We start from the raw sequence: 22,858 nt of genomic DNA on the forward strand, positions 1-22,858 counted from the left end.
CTGTGATTCCACTTGTTCGTCCATTTAGGTGCCCCTTCCCTCCTCAATATGTCAGTATTTTAAGATTTTTCTAACCCTTTAGGTTGTGAGCAAACCAACTTGTCCTGTCATGGTTTTAAGCTTTTTTCGTTAGGGTTGAATACCCCCCTCATTTAAAACAAGAAAATAAGAACTTTCATAATAGAATATTTTCTTGGACACCCTTTATATTATAAATATGTATACTATATATTGGTTGGAAAATAATACCCTGTCTAAGAAATATTTCCTTGTATATTATAAAAATACTATATATTGGTGGAAAATAATATTTTTCTCCTAAAATATTTTCTTGAACACCCTGTAAATAATAAATATACCATACATAGATTGGATGGAAAATAATAGCATTTCTGACATATAATTTTTTGGACACCCTAAATATAAAAATATACTATATATTGGTTAGAAAATAATAACTTTTCAAAGAGAAATTTACGTTGGTCACCCTGTGTATAAAAATTTTACTATATATTGGTTGGAAAAGTAAGTAAGTACTTTCTTGAACAACCTGTATATCATAAATAAACTATATTTCGGTTTAAATAATATTTTTTTAGGTATTTTCTGGAACAACCTGAATAAACTAAATATACTATATATTGTTTAAAATTAATAGCCTCCATAAGAGAATAATTCTTTAACACCCTGTATGTAATAAATATACTATGTATTGGTAGGAAAATAATATCTTTTCTCCGAGAATAATTTCTTTAACACCCTGTAAATAATAAATATACTATAAATAGGTTAGAAAATAATAGCTTGTCTAAGAGAATAATTTCTTGAACACCCTGTATATAATAATTATACTATTGGTTGTAAAATAATAACTTTTCTAAGAGAATATTTTCTTAAACACCTTGTATATTACAAATATACTATATATTGGCTGGAAAATAATAGCTTTTCTGGTAGAATATTGCCTTGATATTTATGCAATAAGCATGATAAATCGATCAGACTATCAAACACTGAGAGAAACCGAATTTTTACAAATAAATCCTGGATTCAAAATGCAGACATATATTTTTTAACTCTCATTTTATACATCTTAATTGGAACTGATGATCAATTTAGTAGAGAAACAATTGTCTTCCATTAATAAAATGTTAAAAATAACATGTGTTTATTTAGATGATATGATGTAATATAATATATATTATAAACTAGTAAGGTTTATTTTGGGTCTTGGGAAGGTTTTAAGCTATTTTATTTTTTAGGTTTAGGTCATGGTATGGTCCTAAGCTATTTTTCTCCTCTTTCTCTACCTCTTCAAATACAAAGCCCCTAGACGCTAGGGGTTCACCCACTAGTTGTATATTGGAATGAACATGTTTTTTAATAAGTTACTTACAGTTATTAAGTTACTTGTATTGCATACAAGTCCCTTAAGGGATAAGACAATGGACGATAAGTTGATGTACATCCTCATAGATAGACAAATTTACCCGTGAATATTGATAGTTGAAAAGTTTGAACAGTTTTGAACTGACCAATCAAAAAATACACAAAAGTACCCAAAAGTTTTAGAGCCAACGAAAATGATAACGTTATTATAAAATTTGTGTTCCAGTATAATTTACCAATGTCCCAAACCTACCTTGTTTTACATAATCTGTATTATTTAATGTTTATTACTATAAGCATGCATGCCTAAAAGATTTTAGTTTCAGAAATATTACGAGAAAAAAAAGAAGTATGAATATGGTTCTTAGTTTTCTATTTATCTTGGAGTATATGTGACAGTACAGAGATTTATTTATTTATTATTTCTTCAGCTCTGCCAAACCTAGTTATTACTATAAGCATTAGGGCGGTTCATATCGGTATTAGACAAAGAGGGGATATGATATGCAACTGATAAAATGTAATTAAAAACAATTGTTGATCAAAATTGTTTTTTTAAATTAAGTTTTAAATTGCATGCAACCACTTAAAAATGTATTTTATTATTTAAAATATGCAAAGACGACATTCATATCAAGGCATCTCCCCTTATATTGCGAGAGAAAAAAAGAAGTATGAATATGGTTCTTAGTTTTCTATTTATCTTGGAGTATATGTGACAGTATACAGATTTATTTATTTATTATTTCTACTCAGAGAGAGAGAGGGGACAATGAGCTGTTTATTACACTAGTCCCCAAAGTTTTATAATAACGTGATCTTATTCATTGACTTTGGGGACTTTGATGAATTTTGTTGAAACGTTTCAACCACTAATCTCAATCTACAGATGGGGTACTTTTTTGAATCGTCATTGGGGATTCAATCAATTTATCCCTTTTTAGACCCGTAAATTCTGCAGCTTTGCCAGACCTGGTTATTGTTTTGCCTTTTTCATTGTTGTATGTGGTGATTTCCCTCAAAGTGCCTATCAAGCACTCAACACCTCCCCCTTATTTAAAAAAAATAATTGAAAATAAGGAAGAACGTGGATTTTCTTATACTTAACCCCGTAGGAGGGCCCAATTCCTACGGGGCCTATAATATCTACGGTGCCTTATTCCTGCGGTGCTACCCAGTACCCAAAATAACCTAATCTAACCTAGCTGACCTAATGTAAAACAAACTAAAAACATCCCCTGAGATGGGTTTTTGAGTCAAGAATGCCGCGTTTTTTCGACATTTTTTAGACCTGTCGTATTCCGTCAATCAATCATTATTATGAAAATGCCTCGTAGGATTTAAACAGAGCATAAACTATTTATTTAATCATTTCGCTTTTGTTGGAATGGCTTTTATAGAAGAAAAATAAATAATCTTATATCCATTTTTGCTGTATATTAATGCATCTTTTTAGAGCTTTATTAGACTAATGGCTAAAATAATAATTTTAAAATTTTGAATTTCTAACTTGTATACTCTGTTTATATCATACAAGGCATTTTCATTATAATGATTGATTGACGGAAGACGACGGGTCTAAAAAAGTCCAAAAAAAACGCGGCATTCTGGACTCAAAAACCCATCTCTGACCCTTATTTTCAGATTATTTCAATTTCAGGGATGGGGGGTTGTGTACTCTGCTCGACTAGGCACTTTGAGAGTTTTTTTTAAGGAATGGTTTTTAGAACCGGCTTCGATAAAGCAGAAATTTTTCTGATTCGTAGCTAATAGCCATACTGAAAATATGAATATATCTCTAATCAAAACACACTTTTGGGTTGTAATGAATTGTTAGTAAAACTAGTATTCTAATAAAATTGAATCCATCTACTGAACTTAAAAAACTAGTGTTCTAATTCTTTTTCGGGTAAAAAGCAGGGATAAAATAATGGGCTATAAATTGATTTACAAATTCAACACTGATAAACAAAAGTTTAATAAAACTATCTTAAGTTTTTTGCCAATAAACAATATAACGTGGTTTCAATTTTCAAAACTTTTGGTACCAGCATAATTTACATTCTAATGTCCTCTTCCTCCCTGGGTAAAAAGTGGTGTGCTCTGAATTCTAATATATTTTTCATCAAAAACTATTTCATGTAATACATCTTTATAGCAAAATAATTCCATCAATATTTTAGTAGCTTATGAGTTATTTGTTTTTTACTGTTAGTAAAAATTATTAAAAGCGAAGCTTTTCTATTATAAAGGTCGGTCCGTGCGTCCATCCGTCCGTACGTCCGTCACCGACGGATAGCATTTTTTTGTTAATTTAGGCATGTTAGAATTGTCCTATCGATTTCAAACTTTGCATGGTGATTCCTTTAGTAGTTAGGTAAGATTTAGAAAGCGTAGCAACTCTATAATCATTGCCAGAATGTCCGTACGTCCATTTTAAACATGTAAATTTTTACTTTTATAACAACAAATTTTTATGTGATCTAATCATCCGATTGATTTGATTTTTGGTATATTGATTCCTGGGACAACAAAGTATAATGTTGTAAGCGAAGCAACTCTATATTCAAGTCCTAAAAATGTAAGTATGTCCAAGTCCATGAACATTATCCTGTATCAAGCAGTTTTTCAACAAATTTACTTACAATTTTACTTCGACTATTATACATTTATATTCTGATTATTCAGTTCTGACACTATACAAATGCTAATGTTCGATTAATAGAAATAGAAGAATAGAAGCATATTCTGAACCCTTTTTTCGTCAAATCTAAGGAGGAACATTTCTAGCAGACAAAAGTATTGTTTACTTTCGACTCAAGCCGATGTGGATTCTTAAGAAATTATAGACTCGATAGTGAGGCAAAATTATTTTTGTGAAAAATCATCCAAAAGCACATTAAAAATCTACAAAAATTAAACAAAATCATATGTTAATAACCCTTTTAAGATTTTATTCAATTTTTATAAATTTTTTTGGAGGATTTTTCACAAAAATAATTTTGCCTCACCAGCGAGTAGACATCCTAACTTTTTTTAAAGAATCCACCTCGTTCCTAAGCTTTCAAATTTAAACGAAATTTTTCGGCAATTAATTCTGATTCCGCAAAGCTTTCTACTAAGAAAATATACTGTTTACAGCTGACTTTTAACTATGTATGAAATGAAAAAAAACATGCATTCGTAACAAGATGTGTACAAAATTTTAACCAATGAAATTAAATGTATGTACCGATGCGATTCTCCTATTGGCTCAATCAGACATTCCTTCTCTTTCTTAGTACCTTTATTGTTCGATTGTCCTATTATTTCAGTGCTTCGCTTTTATGGATGTTGTCATCCTTGTTATATTAAACTTTAAGCTTAAAATGTAATAAATTCAGTATTTCATTTGTTAGCTTCAAAACTTTGGACACTTTTTCAGGTAGTGTCTAAACTTTTCAAGTTATGATTTAAATCTTCAGAAGAAAATATTTTGTTTTCATCATTGGGTATGTACATCAATTTATCTGACATTAAAAAGAAAAAATATAATAGATGAAAGATACATAGATATAGAAAATATGTCTACTTAGATGCATGAAAGATATTTTTTTCATAACATAAAATAAGTTAAGTTAGTGTAAAAATAAATCTATAAATAAAGATGTATAACCAGACAATGTTGGGGACTTTTTTCATCTGCTACCAAATTGCTTTCTGCTCTTTTTTACCTACTTGGCTGTGTAAATTTTCCCGTCGCTATTAGTTGATTTTCAAAGACCCAATTTAAAGTCGACACAGGGTCCTAGGGAAAGGGACATATAATTATTTAACCCCTTTCTCTCCCCCTACATGTTTTACTATAATAGTGTAAATAATAGGTTTATTACCCTAGATAGCCAATGAGACACAATAATCTGTCAATCTTAAATGATAAACAACTTTGAAAAAATGTATTTCCCCAAGGAAAGCATTATCCAAAGAAATTCAATTGTTTAAAGCTTATTTTATAAGTAAACTAAAAAAAGCTTTTTCCAAAATATGTACATCTTCTATCAAATAATATGATCGGATTTTTCCTACATTCTATTGGCTAATAGGGCAATTGTTAATCTAGACTTTCTATGTTTATTTCAGTAAACACTGGTTAATTTAAAAATAGTTTTGCTAAAATGTAAAGTTTTTATTGAATCTTATTTATTTTTTATTTATTTATGTGTGTGTGAGTGTTTGTGTGAGTGTGAGCGTGTGTGTGTTTTAAAGCCAAGATGCAATATCAGTTGTGAACTGTAAATTATTGCAGAATCAACTCTGTGAGTGTAGTAGTGTGTGTGTGAGTGTTTGTGTGAGTATATGGGTGTGTGTATGTGGGGGTGTATGTGTGTAAATTATTGTAGAATAATATCAAGTGCACACCATGCGCTTACTTTCAGGGAGTTTAAGGGATAAGACAAATTGCTTACATCACCATTGATGATAAACACAATTACCCCTTTTTGTAGATAAAATATGTTGGTTGAAAAGTTTGGTAATAACCCAAAGTATTAGAGCAAACGAATAGAATTATCTTTTTATAAAACTTTGGGTACCAGTGTAATTTAAATTTCATTATCCCCTTCCTCCATGGCATAATTCTTCGCTCTCACATTGAGATTATTATAGCAGCCATAAAGATCTTAGACGTTTACTTATCTCTTCTTTGTAGAGCATATGCCACGAAGACAAAGACCAAATTGTGTCAAAAAGATCCATGTGACGTCATAAAAATGAGGGATTATCAATCTCTTCTTTAGGGGTTTTCTTTCCCACTTCTCATCTTCCTCATTTTTATGACGTCACATGGATCATTTTTGACACAATTTGGTCTTTGTCGTCACGCACAATATTTCTCCAGTCGTTGAAAGATGACATTTTCTCATCTTGCAGTTCACTTAGAAGTTCCCTACTCCAGGTTGTTATTGGTCTACCTGGATTTCTCTTTCCCGTGTGGGAGTTCCAAGTCAAGGCTTTGATTTATTAAATCACGATAGATATTCTTTTATTAGAGTGTGCCCCTACCAACTGCATTTTCTGACAAAGTCCAAATTGTGTCAAAAATCATCCATGTGACGTCTTTTTAGGGGTTTTCTTTCCAACTTCTCCTCTTATCTCCCTCATTTTTATGACGTCAAATGGATCATCTTTGACACAATTTTGACACCATTTTGACACAATTGTCCCCCTACCATCTCCATTTTCTCTGTTTTATTGTCAGTTTGATGTCTGACATATCACTGCGATCTAAAAGCTCAGCATTTGTGTTCTTTTTTGGCCAAAAGATCTTAGACGTTTGGAAGTAATTAATTCCAGCAATATTTTATTAAAAATAGTTTGAATTTAAAATCTAAATTTTTTCTATTGTGTGCTCTTGGAGCAAATACTTCCTCCCCAACTTACTTCATTTTATTCTTTTCTCCGCTCTAAATATTGAAAATTTATGACAACATTCATAAAATATAAAATATGCATTCGCAGAAATTTATTAAACTTGATATTGTTATATTTCATAAATAAGATTTGTTTTCATTCTGTCAAGTATTATTTCAGATTTAGTAAAATAGTTTTACTCAATATTGAAACCTTACTGAAGCTTTTTATAGTGTCTTTAATCAATGACTTTATACTGGCCTACCATTGGCCAATTAAAATGCAAACTGGCATGCCATGGTAAAGAATTCTGTGTATTGGCCTATCATTGGTCATTTGTATGGTATGACGTTATTTTTATAGGCAATATAGGGAGCTTCCCCCCCCCAAAAAAAAAAAACATCCGAAAACACTCATTTTAACCCCCCCCCCCCGTCCAAAAAAAAGAAAGCAAGAAAGCTTGGATGTCCTTGCTGTATTATTTTTTTAAGTAGTGAATCTACTCTATACTTCGAAATTCCATCCGTCCGTCTGTAAATAACGGAGTGGGAAAATCGTGAACTTTTTAGCTGCTATTCAAGATAGACTAGTGATTTCTTTGGCTAGATTCCCTTTATCAATGAACATCCAGAATACAATTTACTTGGTTTGTATAAACCAATTCATAAGTTATGCAAAAAAAGTTTCATGATTTTTTATTTCTCATTATATGTAAATTTCTAATGACACTTGATGATCAGCTTCTCTATAGCTGACTTTTTACATAGGTCCATCAACAACTTTTTAGTGCTGCAATACATATGAATGTTGTCATCCTTGTTTTTTTGCAAAGCGTTTGATTAATAAATGTGTATATACAGATAATGTACTTATAGTACACATAAATCACAAAAGTTAATTATTGCATCGTATTATAAACAGCTTTCCGCGGATTTGAAAATGTTCAATTATAAGATTAAACTAGTTTTGTTAGCCCCGAGATGCTGAAGGCACGGACAATTAAAACTGGTTTTAATATTATGATATTTTTATATTAGTATAAAACTGGATTAAATACATAATTTTTCAGAATGGCTTAGTTCTAATCCAGCGGTTATTCGAAGCCCTACTGTAAAACTAAATTCAAAATTTCAATAAAAATTTGTTTTCAAAAATAATCTAATATTGAAAAAGTGATTTGTTTGATTACTAGGAAAACTTTTAGTGCAAACAAGAAAAATGCATTTGATTAAAAGAAATAACTGAATTCAACCATATTATACATTTTTTTTGCTTCTATCAAAAAAAGTTATACTGTAAATACTTCTAAAAGTGTGTTGTTTTAGGGCTTAGTAAAAAGAGATTTTTTTCACTCGCAAAACCAGGTTTTATTGGAATTATAGAATTAGATATTAGATTATTTGTTACCATTTTTGCGGCTATCCCTGCCTTTGAATAGGATCAGAGACCCATTTGACCGAGAATGTACTGTCAACAAAGTTGCTGCTTCTAAATGGATAATAAATATTGATCTTGATCTTGATCTTCTACAATTGAGCAAATAATCCTTTCAAAAATATTTCTAAAATTCCCGAAAAACAAAAGTACAAAATCGAATTCTGAACTGGTGGATTTCAATAACGATTATATATAATGATTGTCAGTCAGTCAATTCGCGGCCAAATTACTATTTATAGAGTGTCGACATCTATTAAATACTTTCAAAAATTAGAATTTCACTGCATCTTACTACAGATTTCAATATGGCTTCTACCTAATGTCTGTAAACAGGTGCAGCAGACAAATTTCGTGCAATCAAAGAGCTGTAAGTTAGGTGTTCCTAAAGTGTTTTGCAAGATGACCCACTAAATTTAATTAAAATTTCATAATTGTCTTTCTTCTGATATTATCATCCTTGTTTTATCCCTTCAGTTTTCTTATCCAAGTTAATTCCCCACTTTTTAACAGCGAAGCTTTTCTATAATTAGGATCGGTCCGTCCGTCCATTACAGTTAGCTTTTTTCATTAATCTTAACAGTTTAGAATTATCCTATTGATTTCAAACTTTTCCTTTAAAAGTTAGGTACGACCTAAAAAGCGCAGCAACTCTATAATTGCTACCAGAAAGTCCGTACGTCAATTTAAAACAAGCTGATTTTTTTACTTTTTTGACAACAAATTTGTATGTGATCTAATTATCCGATTGATCTAATTTTTGGTATATTGATTCCTGGGACAACAAAGTACAATATTATAAGCGAAGCAACTCTGTAATCAAGTCCTATACATTTATATTCTGATTATTCAGTTCTGACACTATACAAGTGTTAATGTCCGTTTGTCCTACCGTTTCAGTGCTTCGCTTTTATGGATTTTGTCATCCTTGTTTTGCAATAAATTGAGCAAAATGCAAAAAAAACTTTGCCTATCAATAAATCTTTTGCTCCCCTTACTTTTTTTTATCTTCCACAAGTATTTGTGTTTCTTTCATTATTTCTTTTCCTGCGCGTGCACAGGGTTTGCTATCCATCTTTTCTAAAATTAAATATAAGTTGTGTATTTAGTCAGGTATCCAAAAGGATAAACAATGGCCAATAAATTGATGTACATGCCAAATAATGATAAACAAAACTACCCCTTCTGTAGATTATATTAATGGTTGAAACGTTAAAAAAAAAACTTAATGAGCCAACCAATAAAAATTCAATAAAGTCTCCAAAGTTGTAAGAAAAAATAATATAACTATGGGGAGACTATTGTAATAAAAAGCCCATTGTTCCCCCTCTTTCTGGTATTTAGTAGGTTGAAATCAGGCAAATCAAAACATTAATCTTGAATCAATGCAGTGTAAATGGTCTCGTTTAAAGACAGATTATAAAATAAATTATAGGTTTAAGCTTTTTTAATATTATGTGTTTTATTCAATTCATGCTCATTTTGAAGCCTAAATCAATCTTATTTAATACACTGAGTGTATTATGTAAATTTCATAAAAGTGTCGATTGGACGTTGGGGGGTTCCCCTTCTCTGACCCTTTTTTTCACAAGTTTTGTTTCTATCCATCCACTAGTTATCAGTCCATTTGATGGTACGAACTTTGTCTGAAAGTCGTGATAAAAAACTGGTAATTAAGAAATCAAAATAATAATATAAATTACACAAAGAAATATATTTCAGAAAAAAAACTAATACAATATAAATATGGAGATTAAAACAAGAGGTAAACAGATAAGTTAACTAATTTCATAATTTTATAAATAGATAACATTTTATTTTTATTTTAAATTCAAAATCTACCTAAATGGGACAATCAATTAAAGAACAAAAAGCAAATTTTTAAAATTATCTTTTAAAGATAAAATTTTATTAAAATACAAAACTTTATTCTAACACATAGTTGATATTATGAATCCCTTAATATATTAAATAATAGTAAAGTAGCTGTGCTACTGTTCAATGTTGTTGATATAGCCTAATCTAGGAATAAAGTATGATATGAATAAAATTTTAAGTAGCTCAACTTACTACTTTTTATTAAAAAACAGCATTAAACACAAGCAAACGTTTAAAAAATCATCTTAATTATGAAAATTATTAATTTTGCTTTAATTAAAAAAATTAAATATGAATATTTTTTGAAACAATAAATTAAAATTCAAAGTTCTACGTTAAATGTTATGTTAAAGTCAAGCTGACAATAAATATGCTTTTAAAAATCCCTTTTCCTCTAAAGGGATAAGACAATGGCCGATGAATAGATGTACATCCCGAATGAAGATTTACAAAATAACCCCTTCTGTAGAGAAAAATAGTGATAGAAACGAATAAACACTGAACTTAATAAACCAACCAATCAAAATTTACAAAAGTCTCCAAATTTTTAAACTACGAATTTGAAAACGCTATTATCAAACTTTGGGGACTAATGTCTAAGTGATTTTTTGGCTACTCTAAAAAATAAAATTCTCCTCTCATCTCCCTCATTTTTATAACGTCACAAGACTGATTTTTAAAACACTTGACAAAGTTACAAAATTATTTATCAAATCAAAAAAAAACCTAATTATTTTGTCAGTCTATTTTCAATGATCTTCTGGCTATTAAAATAATTAAAACTATTAATAAATACTGAAAAAGTTTGCCTGTGTTTAATTCTACTAAGATATGGATACAATTCACACAGATATGGAAAATTTCCCAAGATTTATTTACAAAGTTTTTTTTGTATATTTTTTTACAGGGTGCATCACAAAAAATGTCCAAAACTTTAAAACAAAACAAATAAAAGACTAAAAGCATGATAAGCGCATTCAGAGATCTAAAGGGATAAGACAATATGGCTGATAAATTGATGTACATCCCCAATGATGATACACAAATTACCCTATCTGTAGATTACAATTAGTGGTTGAAACATTTGGACACTCAACTTAATGATTCAACCAACTAGAATGAAATAAAAGTCCCCAAAGTAGTAAGCCAACGAATAAGAATAAGTTATTATAAAACTTTGGGGACTATATTAATAAACTGCTCAACGTCCCCTCTCTCCTTGACTAATTTTACTTCTAAAAGCCACAATCAAGGCTGTCAAAAACGTTACTTTATATGATCACTAGCGGCTTCGCCCCTAGCCTCTAGGGGCTTTGCCCCAAGAGGTTTGATCAACCTAATTTTCGTATTGGGGGGGGGGGTATTTTTCATTTTTGGGGGGGTTGGGGGTGTCCCACCCCCCAAGAAAATAGCTTAAAACCATCACAGGACCAGAAGGTATATTCCCTGAAGAGTAAAGCCCAATCGGTTCAGTGGTTACTGAGATCTTAAGCTTCAGACGGACAGACAGACGGACAGACGGACAGACATCGTTCTACTTTGTATTATAGATTAGTAACTTTAATAGTCAATTATTTGTACGATTTTAGGTTTTTGAAAATTTTTGGCGAGCACCCTGTATAAGAAACAACCAGTTATTACAAAAATCACAGCACTTAGAAAATTAGAGTAGCCATCAAGAGTACAAATAGTTGTAAAAAACAGGGTGTCAGGTATAGGACAATGGACGATTATATAATCATCCCACATTTAAATCGCTGTTGTCCTTTCCCGCCCTGTGTAAAAAGCTATTTCTATTATTTTACAAAGATTTTTAGAAATCTTAAAAAATCTAACCCTAAAAGCCTTAGAACCATTGATAATTTATATCAATTTAAAATTTGGCTAAAGTTATAATATAATATTTAATCAAAGAAGGAGATTTTATCTAAAGAAAAACTATAATTCTGCTTTTAGAATAAAAAACAAAATATTTAATTAAGGTAAATTTGCATGAAAAATAGTTTTTCTTTAGATGAAATACAGAGGTTTAGAATAGGTTAGGTGTCTACTCCGACGTTTGTCACTCCAGCGTTTGTCCTAGGACCCTCAATATTACAAATCAAGTGTGGAAGAATTAAAACAAGGACGTGCACAAACAAAATCCTGCGCACGCCCTTGAAAGAAAAATTGCAAAATCTAATTATTTTCTTATTATGTATTGCATATTTGAAAGTCTTTATTTAGATAATTTGTCTAATTTGGCCTTTTTTGTGTTAAAAATCATAAAATCTATATTTTAAAAAGAGTGAAATAATAAAGAAATTTGGACCCTTTAATTTATCAAGAATACAATATGCTTACATAGATCGATTCAATAAAACATCTTTCCATGATTAATCAAATTTAACTTTAAAAAACAATGTTAAAGCATTGGTCTCCTACAAAATGAAGGCAAAATCCTGTGATCCGCAAGTCGACCCCCCCTCATCCCTAACTCAACTTCAAGATTTCAAGGGAAAAAAATTGAATGGCATTTTTGATCATATTAGAAATGTATACTGTTAAGAAAAGGCCTTTTTTAGGTATAATGATTTACAGGATATGGCCCCAAGGAGATGGTAAAAATTATTTAAAAATGTAGGGAGGGTTAAAGTAGGTCTACTTTTAAAACTAGAGGTTTGTGCCACATAGAATATTTTGCATCATGTCAACATTCAAGTTTTTGCATTAAAAAGTTTATAAATCTTTCTTTTATTATCTCATCTTAGCACAATGCAAAAAGTGGGGATTTCCTTCAAATTTGCCATTGGGTCGTATAACCCCACCCCCACCGCTAAGATTCATTTGTAAATTTAGTTTCTCTCAACTTGTAATTCTTCTGTATTTCCATAATCTTGATGTAGCATAGATGATCAGAGCATTTCTAAAAGTTATTTAACCAAAACAAGGTTCAATAAATTTTACAACATTACGAGGGTTTATGAGGGGCCCACTGGCGATAAAAGAGATTTTGTAGTAAACACTAAAAATAGGAATGTTAAATGGCAAAATAACAAAAAATTAATAAAATGTTTTTTTTTAAATGTTCAATATAAGAAATATCGAATAAGCATCTAAATTTGTTAAAACACCTAACAAAAACATGTGGATATACATCTATAACCTTTAAATAGATTGGCCTATTTTAGCTTAAGGGCATACCTAACCTTTATGTTTACTTTTTAAAACTAGTAGAAAAACCCTTTAACATTTAAATTGAATAACAGCTGCGCTACTTTGGATTGTTTGTGGTAGTAAGAATCCCATGAGCTTTCCTTGTTTGTGCACACTGCACAGTGTGTACACTTATACTTGTGCACAATTGTGCAGTGTATACATTTATACTTGTGCACAATTATGCCAAGAATCTAAAGGGATGAGACATTGACCGATAAATTAATGTACATCCCCGATTATGATATACAAAATTACCCCTTCTTATAGATTTCAATTAGTAGTTGAAACATTTGGACACTCAACTTAATGAACCAACCAATAAAAGGTAAATAAAAGTACCCAAAGTTGTTCAGCTAACGAATAAGAAAACTTTGTGGACTAGTATAATAATATATAGCCCAATGTCCCCTCCCTTATGCACATAACTTGTTTAAAACCTTGACCCCAAACAACATTGTACACATTATAATTTCAAATATTGGTTTAAAGGGACAATCAGCCATTCTCATTTATTAGTAGATTAAATAAAAAAACAAAAACTTATTAGGAAATAGTATTTTGAATATTTTAGTTAGAGAAGCTACTCTTTAATTATAAAATTTTAGTTCCTATATACCACTATTACCTCAAAAGGGCGGGTTTCTCCTTCGATTGAAGTGGTCATCTAGAGAATTCAGAGCATTATCCACATGTAATGGGATGAGATACTCTAACACCCAAGGATATTAGGTTAAGTAACATCCATCAGACAACCAACCCTTTGATTGCACGACCTTTGTCTGAAAAGTCTTAACTGTGAATGGTAGTTAGTTGCGTCTGGCCAATGCATCCCCCCTACTCTAACTATTTATGTTGCGCACCTGACATAGCAGCAGTAGGAACAATTTTTAACGTCTTCAGTTATGACTCGGTGTCGACTTGAGATTCGAACCTATCACTTTCCCGGCGACAAGCGGATGCGCTACGTGTTGAGCAACGATCGCGGGTATATACAAAAGACTTACTGTATCTTCCTTGAATACTAGCCTTATTTCGAGAAACTGTTAGCATTGCTGCGCCACTTATAAACTTTACCGTCCTTGTTATTTTCTAAAAGCTTAAAACCAAGAAAAGATAATCCCATAATGAAAATGAAATGAATAGATGAAACAAACATACACACACACATATATATATATGTACATTGTACATATTCAAACAAATTCAAAGTTTAATTTAAAGAGCCAACTCGAAGGTTAAGTCCTAATCCTTATTTAAAATTGTTTAATGAATCTTTTGATCCTCTAATCTCTCAAATAAATATATATATCTTGTATGGGATTAACATAAATGAAAGGTTTTTAATTTTTTAGAACAAATTCTAGAAAAGATTTTAGAACAGCAAAAACAATAATGTCCAGAAGTAGCGCAGCAAAGATAAATAACAACCACAAAAAAGTAAAAAGAAAAGGATGAGAAAGAGAGAGACTCAACAACACAATTGAAAGTATGACTGAAATAGGACGTAAGGACATAACCTAAATATAAAGTAGCTGCGCTACAAATAATATAAGGCCTTTAGAAATAAGAAATTAAAATCCAAACAGATAAATTTTAAATCTTTTTCTACATATTTATAATTTTTAGGCATAAAGATTAAATATTTATTAAAAAAATGTAAATTTCCCTCCCTGTACAAAGCAAAAAAGATCTCCATTTATATCATACAAATTTCTTATTTGTATAATTTCATAAGAATCACAAATTTGATATTGATATTTGTATTAAAATTAATATTTTAATTAATTATGTAAATATTGTATGATTGAATGAAGAACTTTTGCATGAATTTATTCAATTCAATATGTAAACCAATTTCACTTAGTGAAATGTAAACAAATGCACAGCAGACGCTTGTGCGCCCTAGTTTCTTTTCAGCCAATCACAGGTAAGTATGAGGAATAGTTTGGACCAATCATGGTTCTTCTTGGTGATGCTGATGGCATAGAGATCAGCTGATTCAGAAACCAGTTTAGATTCTTATCCAGATCAGCCACCAAGATGTCCCCTAAAAATAAACAAAAAATGTTATTTTCATTAATTTGATTATTATTATATAATTACCAATGTTTTGTTACAACAACAAAATTACCCCTTATATAGATTAATATTCTGGTGGACAAGTTTTGACACTTGATGTATGTACCTAAGTTAAGTCAACAAAAGAAAGATCTTGTTTATAAAACTTTGGATACCACTAAAATTAAAAAGCTAATGTCCTCTCCCTCCATAAAACTACAAATATATTTATTTATATTGAAAAAAAAATAGCTAATAGGGGTACTAGAAATACAGCATAACATAGAAGCTTTTAATAATGCTTATAAAAATGGCGTCATATTGGCCTACCATTGGTCAATTAAAATGTACACTGGTCTTCATTTGGTTATTTAGCCTGTGTATTGCCCTATCATTGGTCATTTGTAATATTTGTCTAGATACATAAAAGAATTTTTAAAAATATAAATATTCTATTTTAATCAAAGCTTTCTAACTAACTATCAAGATATAAACCTTCCTAGATATGCTTTTGTAATAAAGCTTTTTATTATATTCTTTAGAATATTGTCTTTTTATTGTTTGTAAAAATGATAAAGAAGAATATTCATGTGTGTGCACAGAGTCATGGATTGGTTCCCGCCATTTTTTCTATAATATTGGCGCCATTTTTCTGCTGAATTTTAAACCTTGTTATATTCATCATATCAACAAGGTATAATGTTATTTTGTAGATATAGGTTTCAAATAGTAATAAAGCATATTAACATACAAAAAACTAAACACTTTGCCCTTATGTTAAATAATATTTTTTGATTATTGGAAAAATTGGAGGCAAACTAATATTTCTTCAGATAAAATAACCTAGGGATCTAAAGGGATAAGATGATGGCCGATAAATAGATGTACATCCCCAATGATGATACACAAAATTACCCATTCTGTAGATTAAATTAGTGGCTGAAACGTTTGAACACTCAACTTAATGAAACAACCAATCCAAATTCACCGAAGTCCCAAAAGTTGTTAAGCCAACGAATAATAAAACTTTTGGGACTATTGTAATAAACAGCCCATTGTCCCTTTCTTTCTGAAATAACCCCACCTATATGCGGATTTGCATAGACTGCAGCGGAATATCCTTATATAATATCATATGTTGACAAAGGAATATTATTTTACATAATATTATAAAGCTTGTGTTTGGACTCTTCATAGAGGAAATATTATAGAGGAGAAATATATTATTTTACATAATATTATAAAGCATGTGTTTGGACTCTTCATAGAGGAAAGATTACAGAGGAGAAATATTTTATTTTACATAATGTTATAAAGCTCGTGTTTGGACTCTCCATAGATGAAATATCATAGAGGAGATATATATTATTTTACATAATATTATAAAGCTTTATTTGGACTCTCCATAGAGGAAATATTATAGAGGAGAAATATTTTATTTTACATAATGTTATAAAGCTCGTGTTTGGACTCTCCATAGATGAAATATCATAGAGGAGAAATATATTATTTTACATAATATTATAAAGCTTGTGTTTGGACTCTTCATAGAGGAAATATTATAGAGGAGAAATATATTATTTTACATAATATTATAAAGCTAGTGTTTGGACTCTTCATAGAGGAAATATTATAGAGGAGAAATATATTATTTTACATAATATTATAAAGCTAGTGTTTGGACTTTTCATAGAGGAAATATTATAGAGGAGAAATATATCATTTTACATAATATTATAAAGCTTGTGTTTGGACTCTCCATAGAGGAAATATTATAGAGGAGAAATATTTTATTTTACATAATGTTATAAAGCTCGTGTTTGGACTATCCATAGATGAAATATCATAGAGGAGAAATATATTATTTTACATAATATTATAAAGCTTGTGTTTGGACTCTTCATAGAGGAAATATTATAGAGGAGAAATATATTATTTTACATAATATTATAAAGCTAGTGTTTGGACTCTTCATAGAGGAAATATTATAGAGGAGAAATATATTATTTTACATAATATTATAAAGCTTGTGTTTGGACTCTTCATAGAGGAAATATTATAGAGGAGAAATATATTATTTTACATAATATTATAAAGCTTGTGTTTGGACTCTTCATAGAGGAAATATTATAGAGGAGAAATATATTATTTTACATAATATTATAAAGCTAGTGTTTGGACTCTTCATAGAGGAAATATTATAGAGGAGAAATATATTATTTTACATAATATTATAAAGCTTGTGTTTGTACTCTTCATAGAGAAAATATTATAGAGAAGAAATATGTTATTTTACATAATACTATAAAGCTCTTAAAGTATTATTTTTTGTTAATCTATATGATTCTGCTTATCTATGATCCGATTAAATTCTGCCTTTATAGATGTTCTCTTTGGTCAATGCATGGTTTTAGGCTATTTTATTCTGGTTTATATTACTGTTTCAATTCCCAAGTTTCTAGGGAAACAACCACTAGTTATTTAACAAGATTTTTAATAAAAATTCCAAATACATCAAACGCTTTGCTAAAGTTGAACTGTTTGTTATTTTGTTTTATTTATACTAATTTTGACCGTCTGTTTTTATTGAGACCTCTAAATTAGGGAGACGAAGTAGGAAAATTTGAATAAGCCATTGGCTGATTTTTGGCTATTTTAATGAGAATAACCAAAAAATAAAAGACAGCTATTTCAAACTAGCAAAATATTTTATGTATAAATTCATCTTTAATATTTGTCTATGAATTTTTGTAGAAGCAATAAATTGTATTGGAAGTAAGGATAAAAAAGGAAAAGTTATATCCATAAAATATATTTACTAAAAGTTTGATAAAATCTAATTTTAGTCAAATTTAGAATTCTTTTAATTAAAATATAAATATTAGAATACAATATAATTGATAAAAATTTCGAAAAAAAGTGTTTTCCATTGCATGAATTTGTAATCAATTGTTAAACAGATTCAAGAATTACAGAATAGAATCATTTATACAATAATTATTTAGAAAATTTTATTAATTCTTTTAGAATTTCTTGAAAACGTTTTATATAAAAAGGTTTTAAAATAATAGTATCTTTAAAGATAAAAGTTTGTAGATATTCGATTTGTTTCTTATGCTTTTGCGAGAACTCTTAATATTGATTTTTGGTTTTTATGGTTATATTAGTAATTGTTATATTAGTAATTGTTATATTCCAACTTTATTCTAAGAGGGATAGTATAAAAGCCCCCCATTAAGGTTTTTAGGAGAAAATTTTCCTTTTTTTGTAATTTTTATATTACAATTCTCCCAAATTAATTAATAGGAAATCTTTTAATTTCTCTGCCTACCCGCAGAAGCCTTAAAAAATCCAATGTACATTTTTAAGGCTTTCCCAAAAATACTACAAACTGCCTTTGTCTTTGAAAACCATACACAAAAATTTTATTTGAATGCTAATATATCATCATAGAACTTTTTGACCATAGAATTGCTATTAGTAAAAGTTTTCATATCTTTTGAATTATAGAGCAATGACACCACATCCAGGGGAAGGCCTCCTGGTGACTGCTGTAGGACACTTTGTAAGGTCAGGTGGAAACTGCCAGAAATGATGTAACCTTTTACCTGACTAAACAAACCATTCTGCATCCTTATTATTGATCTAATATGCATTAGGGTACATGGCACTTTAAAAAATAGCAATAACAGAGTTGTGTATCTGTATTTATACATTATCATACCCTGGAGGCCTCCAGGTGAAAACTTCCATATCTGCCAGAAATGATGTAATCTTTTACCTGAGTAGACAAACCACTCTGCATCCTTATTATTGACCTATTATGCATTAGGGTACAAGGCACTTTGATAGGTAGCCATAACACAGTCATAAATCTGTAGTTATGCATTATCATGGCCTGGAGGCCTCCAGGAGCAAACTGCCAGAAATAATGTAACCTTTTACCTGACTAGACAAACCATTCTGCATCCTTATTATTGACTGACTGTGCATTATCATGGTGTACTGCGCTAACTCTCAAAAGAGAATCTGCCTGTAGTGTCTGAACACGAGGCCTAAAAAAATATAGACAGATAGTGTATACGTCTAAAATTTCATGTGTGACGTCATAAAAATACGTCTAAAAAGGAAGGATGAGAGGAGAAGTGGGAAAGGAAACCCCTAAAAGTGATGGATTTTTATGACGTCACACGTGATATTCTAGGCTTTCTCCAAAATAGGACCCTGAATTTCTCTCTGTCTATATGTCATTTTATAGCACAAATTAAGACTACAAAGTTTTGCTCTTAGTCTTAGTCTTCTTAGTAATACTAATTACAGTTTATTTAATTTACTATATTTTCTTCATTTTACTTCATGTTTTTTTAAAAAGCAGTTTACTGTTTTTTGTTCATCCAAGCTAATAAACAAATAGAAAAATAACTATCTTCTTAATTATGTTTTGATTTCTTTAAAAATAACGGCCCTTGGTCTTGTGCTCTAAAATGTACTTTGAGGAAAACCGAAGTTTAAATTCCAATGCTGTGCTACTAATAGACAAAATCGATCTTGTTATCAAAGAAGCTGGGTTTGTCGTATTTTTACAGTAGCTTTTCTCCTATTCCTAGCCCCTGCGGGGGGCTTATACCCTACGAAGGGCAATCATTAACATTTAACCTAACCTAATCTAAAATAACCTATCAAAAGCTACTGAGAAAATACGATGAAACCCGCTACTTCGTTTTCTTTCCATGATCCGAATTTCTCACCTTGTACAGGGAGAAGCATGTTTCCCGACTGCTTCCTGTCGATTATTGTGTTTAAACCATTGGTGTGTGTATACTCACTTGCTCCTTGTACTAAAATATAAATATTTTGATAGGTTAAAATTGTCCTATTGGCTTCAAATTTTACATGATGATTCCTATGTTAGTAAGGTACAATCTAGAAATCTTGATTATTGTGTTTAAACCATTGGTGTGTGTATACTCACTTGCTCCTTGTACTAAAAATAAATCAAAATTAGGTAGGATAAAATTGTCCTATTGGTTTAAAATTCGGCATGATGATTCTTGTATCAGCTAGGTACAATCCTGAAATGTCGATTATTGTGTTTAAACCGCATTGGTGTGTGTATGCTCACTTGCTCTTTGTACTGAAATATAAAAATTTTAGGCATGTTAGAAATGTTCTATTGGCTTCAAACTCGGTCTGATGATTCCTATGTTAATAAAGTACAATTTAGAAATATCGATTATTGTGTTTAAACCATTGGTTTGTGTATACTCACTTGCTCCTTGTACTGAAATATAAAAATTATAGGCATGTTAGAAATGTTCTATTGGTTTAAAACTCGGAATGATGACTCCTGTATTAGTTAGGTACAATTTAGAAATCTCGATTATTATGTTTAAACCATTGGTGTGTGTATACTCACTTGCTCCTTGTACTAAAAATAAATTAAAATTAGGTAGGTTAGAATTGTCCTATTGGTTTAAAACTTGGCATGATCATTCCCATGCCAATGAGGTACAAGTTAGAAATCTCGATTATAGTGTTAAAAACATTGGTGTGTGTGTACTCACTTGCCCCTTGAACTAGAAATATAAATATTTAGGAAAGTTAGAATTGTTCTATAGGTTTAAAACTTGGCATAATGTTTCCTATGTCAGTAAGGTAGAATCTAGAAAGCATAGCAACTCTATAATCATTACCAGAAAGTCTGTATGTCCGTTTTAAACATGTTTTTTTAAAACTTTTTTATAATATTTTTTTATTAAATCCTATTTATCTTATTTTGAAAATAATGATTTCTAGGACAACAAGGTAGAAGTACCTCTATAATCAAGGCTTAAAATGTAAGTATATTTTTAACATACTAAGTAAGCATCATATATTCAAGAATTGTTGGGATAGATTTTTACGGATTTTTAAAAAAACTTCTAAACAATGTTGAATATTACTTCTATTTTTGTTAATATTTATTTCTCCTATCATTTTATACTAGAGCTTTGCTTTTATGGATGTTGTAATTTTTATTTCATGATAATCTAAGATCAAAAGCATAGGTATTTTATAAATGGAATAAACAAGTGTAGAGATAAATTGGTTTGATTTCAACAATTTCTATGAAACTAAATATACACATACATGTATAAAATTGTATTTATAAATACACAAGAAATGTATTTTTCTCTATCTGCTAGAGTAGGAGATTGGTTTCTGCGCGTATCCAAGTATGGTCGATATTATTGTAGGGGGGGTGGATTAAAGCCCAAAAATAGTATCATACGTCATACAATACAAATGACCAATGATAGGCAGTATACATTTTGGTGGACCAATGGTAGGCCAGTATGACGTCATTTTATAGGCACTATACGCTGCTTCACTATTTATGTACCAAGAGGTTTGTAGGTGCTTTAACTAAAACCAATTTTTAGACTCCCCCACACCCCCATCTTATGATAATTTTAAAGAAATTTCTAGCCCCGGCCCTGGAGGGACTCTAACCATAGGGGACACTAAACTTACTGAGGACTTTTCTTAACCTAAGCTAAAGTAAGGTTTGAATTATGATTTTCTTTGTGGTCCAACTTCGATATTAGGGAAAACCTCGTTTGTCCTTCCAAGGGAAAAATTAACAAATTTTGTCCAGAAAAAAAATATTTTTCATACTATGCCCTAACATTCTACCATTTTATCTATAAATGTTATTTTCTATTTTAAATTCTGAGGAAAATCCTAAAGAATTTATTTGAAAGAAAACAAGTGAATTTTCTAGTTTATAAAGATACAACAATTTACTTTTTAGTTGGATTTCCATTTAATTTTATTTTAGTAAAATTTGTGTTTCAATCAATACTTTTTAAAAAAGCCTGTAATCTTTGATTTTACATTTTTATACATACAGTAAACATACTCTTGATGGAAATATCTAGAGAACCTAATAACTTGTCGAAGCTTTTTAAAATGCAATCCTTTTTCATAATATCCCTAAACAAAAGTAATAAAATGTCTAGCTGTCCTTTAAAATATAGCTTCTTATAGGTTCAGGGAAGGTTTATAACTATTTTATGGAAGGATACCACCACCCTCACAAGAGAAATCACCCCTGGCTAAAAATGACCCTCCCCGATATTTTTAACCCCACCTGAAGTGTTTCGATAGGCCTCTGGTGGCATAGCCCTAGTAGAAAACAAAGAGGTATCAAAGGACAGAAACACAGGATTATTACAGACAGACTAACCATGATGACTGGTACAATTGCTACTAAAAAAAGCTTACATTGATAACTATCAGCAATAAGCTGGGACCTATTCTCTCTCTCCCCCTTGACTCTGCAGGACCAGATCCAGACAGCAGCTCCACCCCCACTCACTAGCAGGACAACCAGACCAACTGCGCCGATGAGTTGACCCGCTTCTAGCCCGAGTAGAGGTAACAACCCATGGCCTATAATCAATAATCAAATATCTTATTGAAAGATGAAAAAATTTAATTTATTAAAAAAAACACCATAATACAATTTAAT

The 22,858-nt window shown here is 30.3% G+C and overlaps 1 protein-coding gene across 1 annotated transcript in view; it reads right to left on the bottom strand.

Annotated features, from left to right (window-relative positions):
- Positions 1-9,906: 9,906 nt before the first annotated feature.
- The window catches only part of LOC145323135 (uncharacterized), a 32,271-nt gene continuing 19,319 nt past the window's right edge, over positions 9,907-22,858 (bottom strand). Inside the window, exons 7-10 of the mRNA XM_080165523.1 lie at positions 22,612-22,779; positions 20,094-20,183; positions 19,291-19,400; positions 9,907-15,334 (exon numbers count right to left, since the gene is read on the bottom strand). Coding sequence (XP_080021649.1) covers positions 19,363-19,400; positions 20,094-20,183; positions 22,612-22,779 — 296 coding nt within the window. The 3' untranslated portion in view covers positions 9,907-15,334; positions 19,291-19,362. The remainder of the gene's footprint in view (positions 15,335-19,290; positions 19,401-20,093; positions 20,184-22,611; positions 22,780-22,858) is intronic.

The sequence above is a fragment of the Acartia tonsa genome, chromosome 6 (assembly GCF_053477335.1).
Source record: "Acartia tonsa isolate MP-2025a chromosome 6, ASM5347733v1, whole genome shotgun sequence".
Lineage (NCBI taxonomy): Eukaryota > Metazoa > Arthropoda > Copepoda > Calanoida > Acartiidae > Acartia > Acartia tonsa.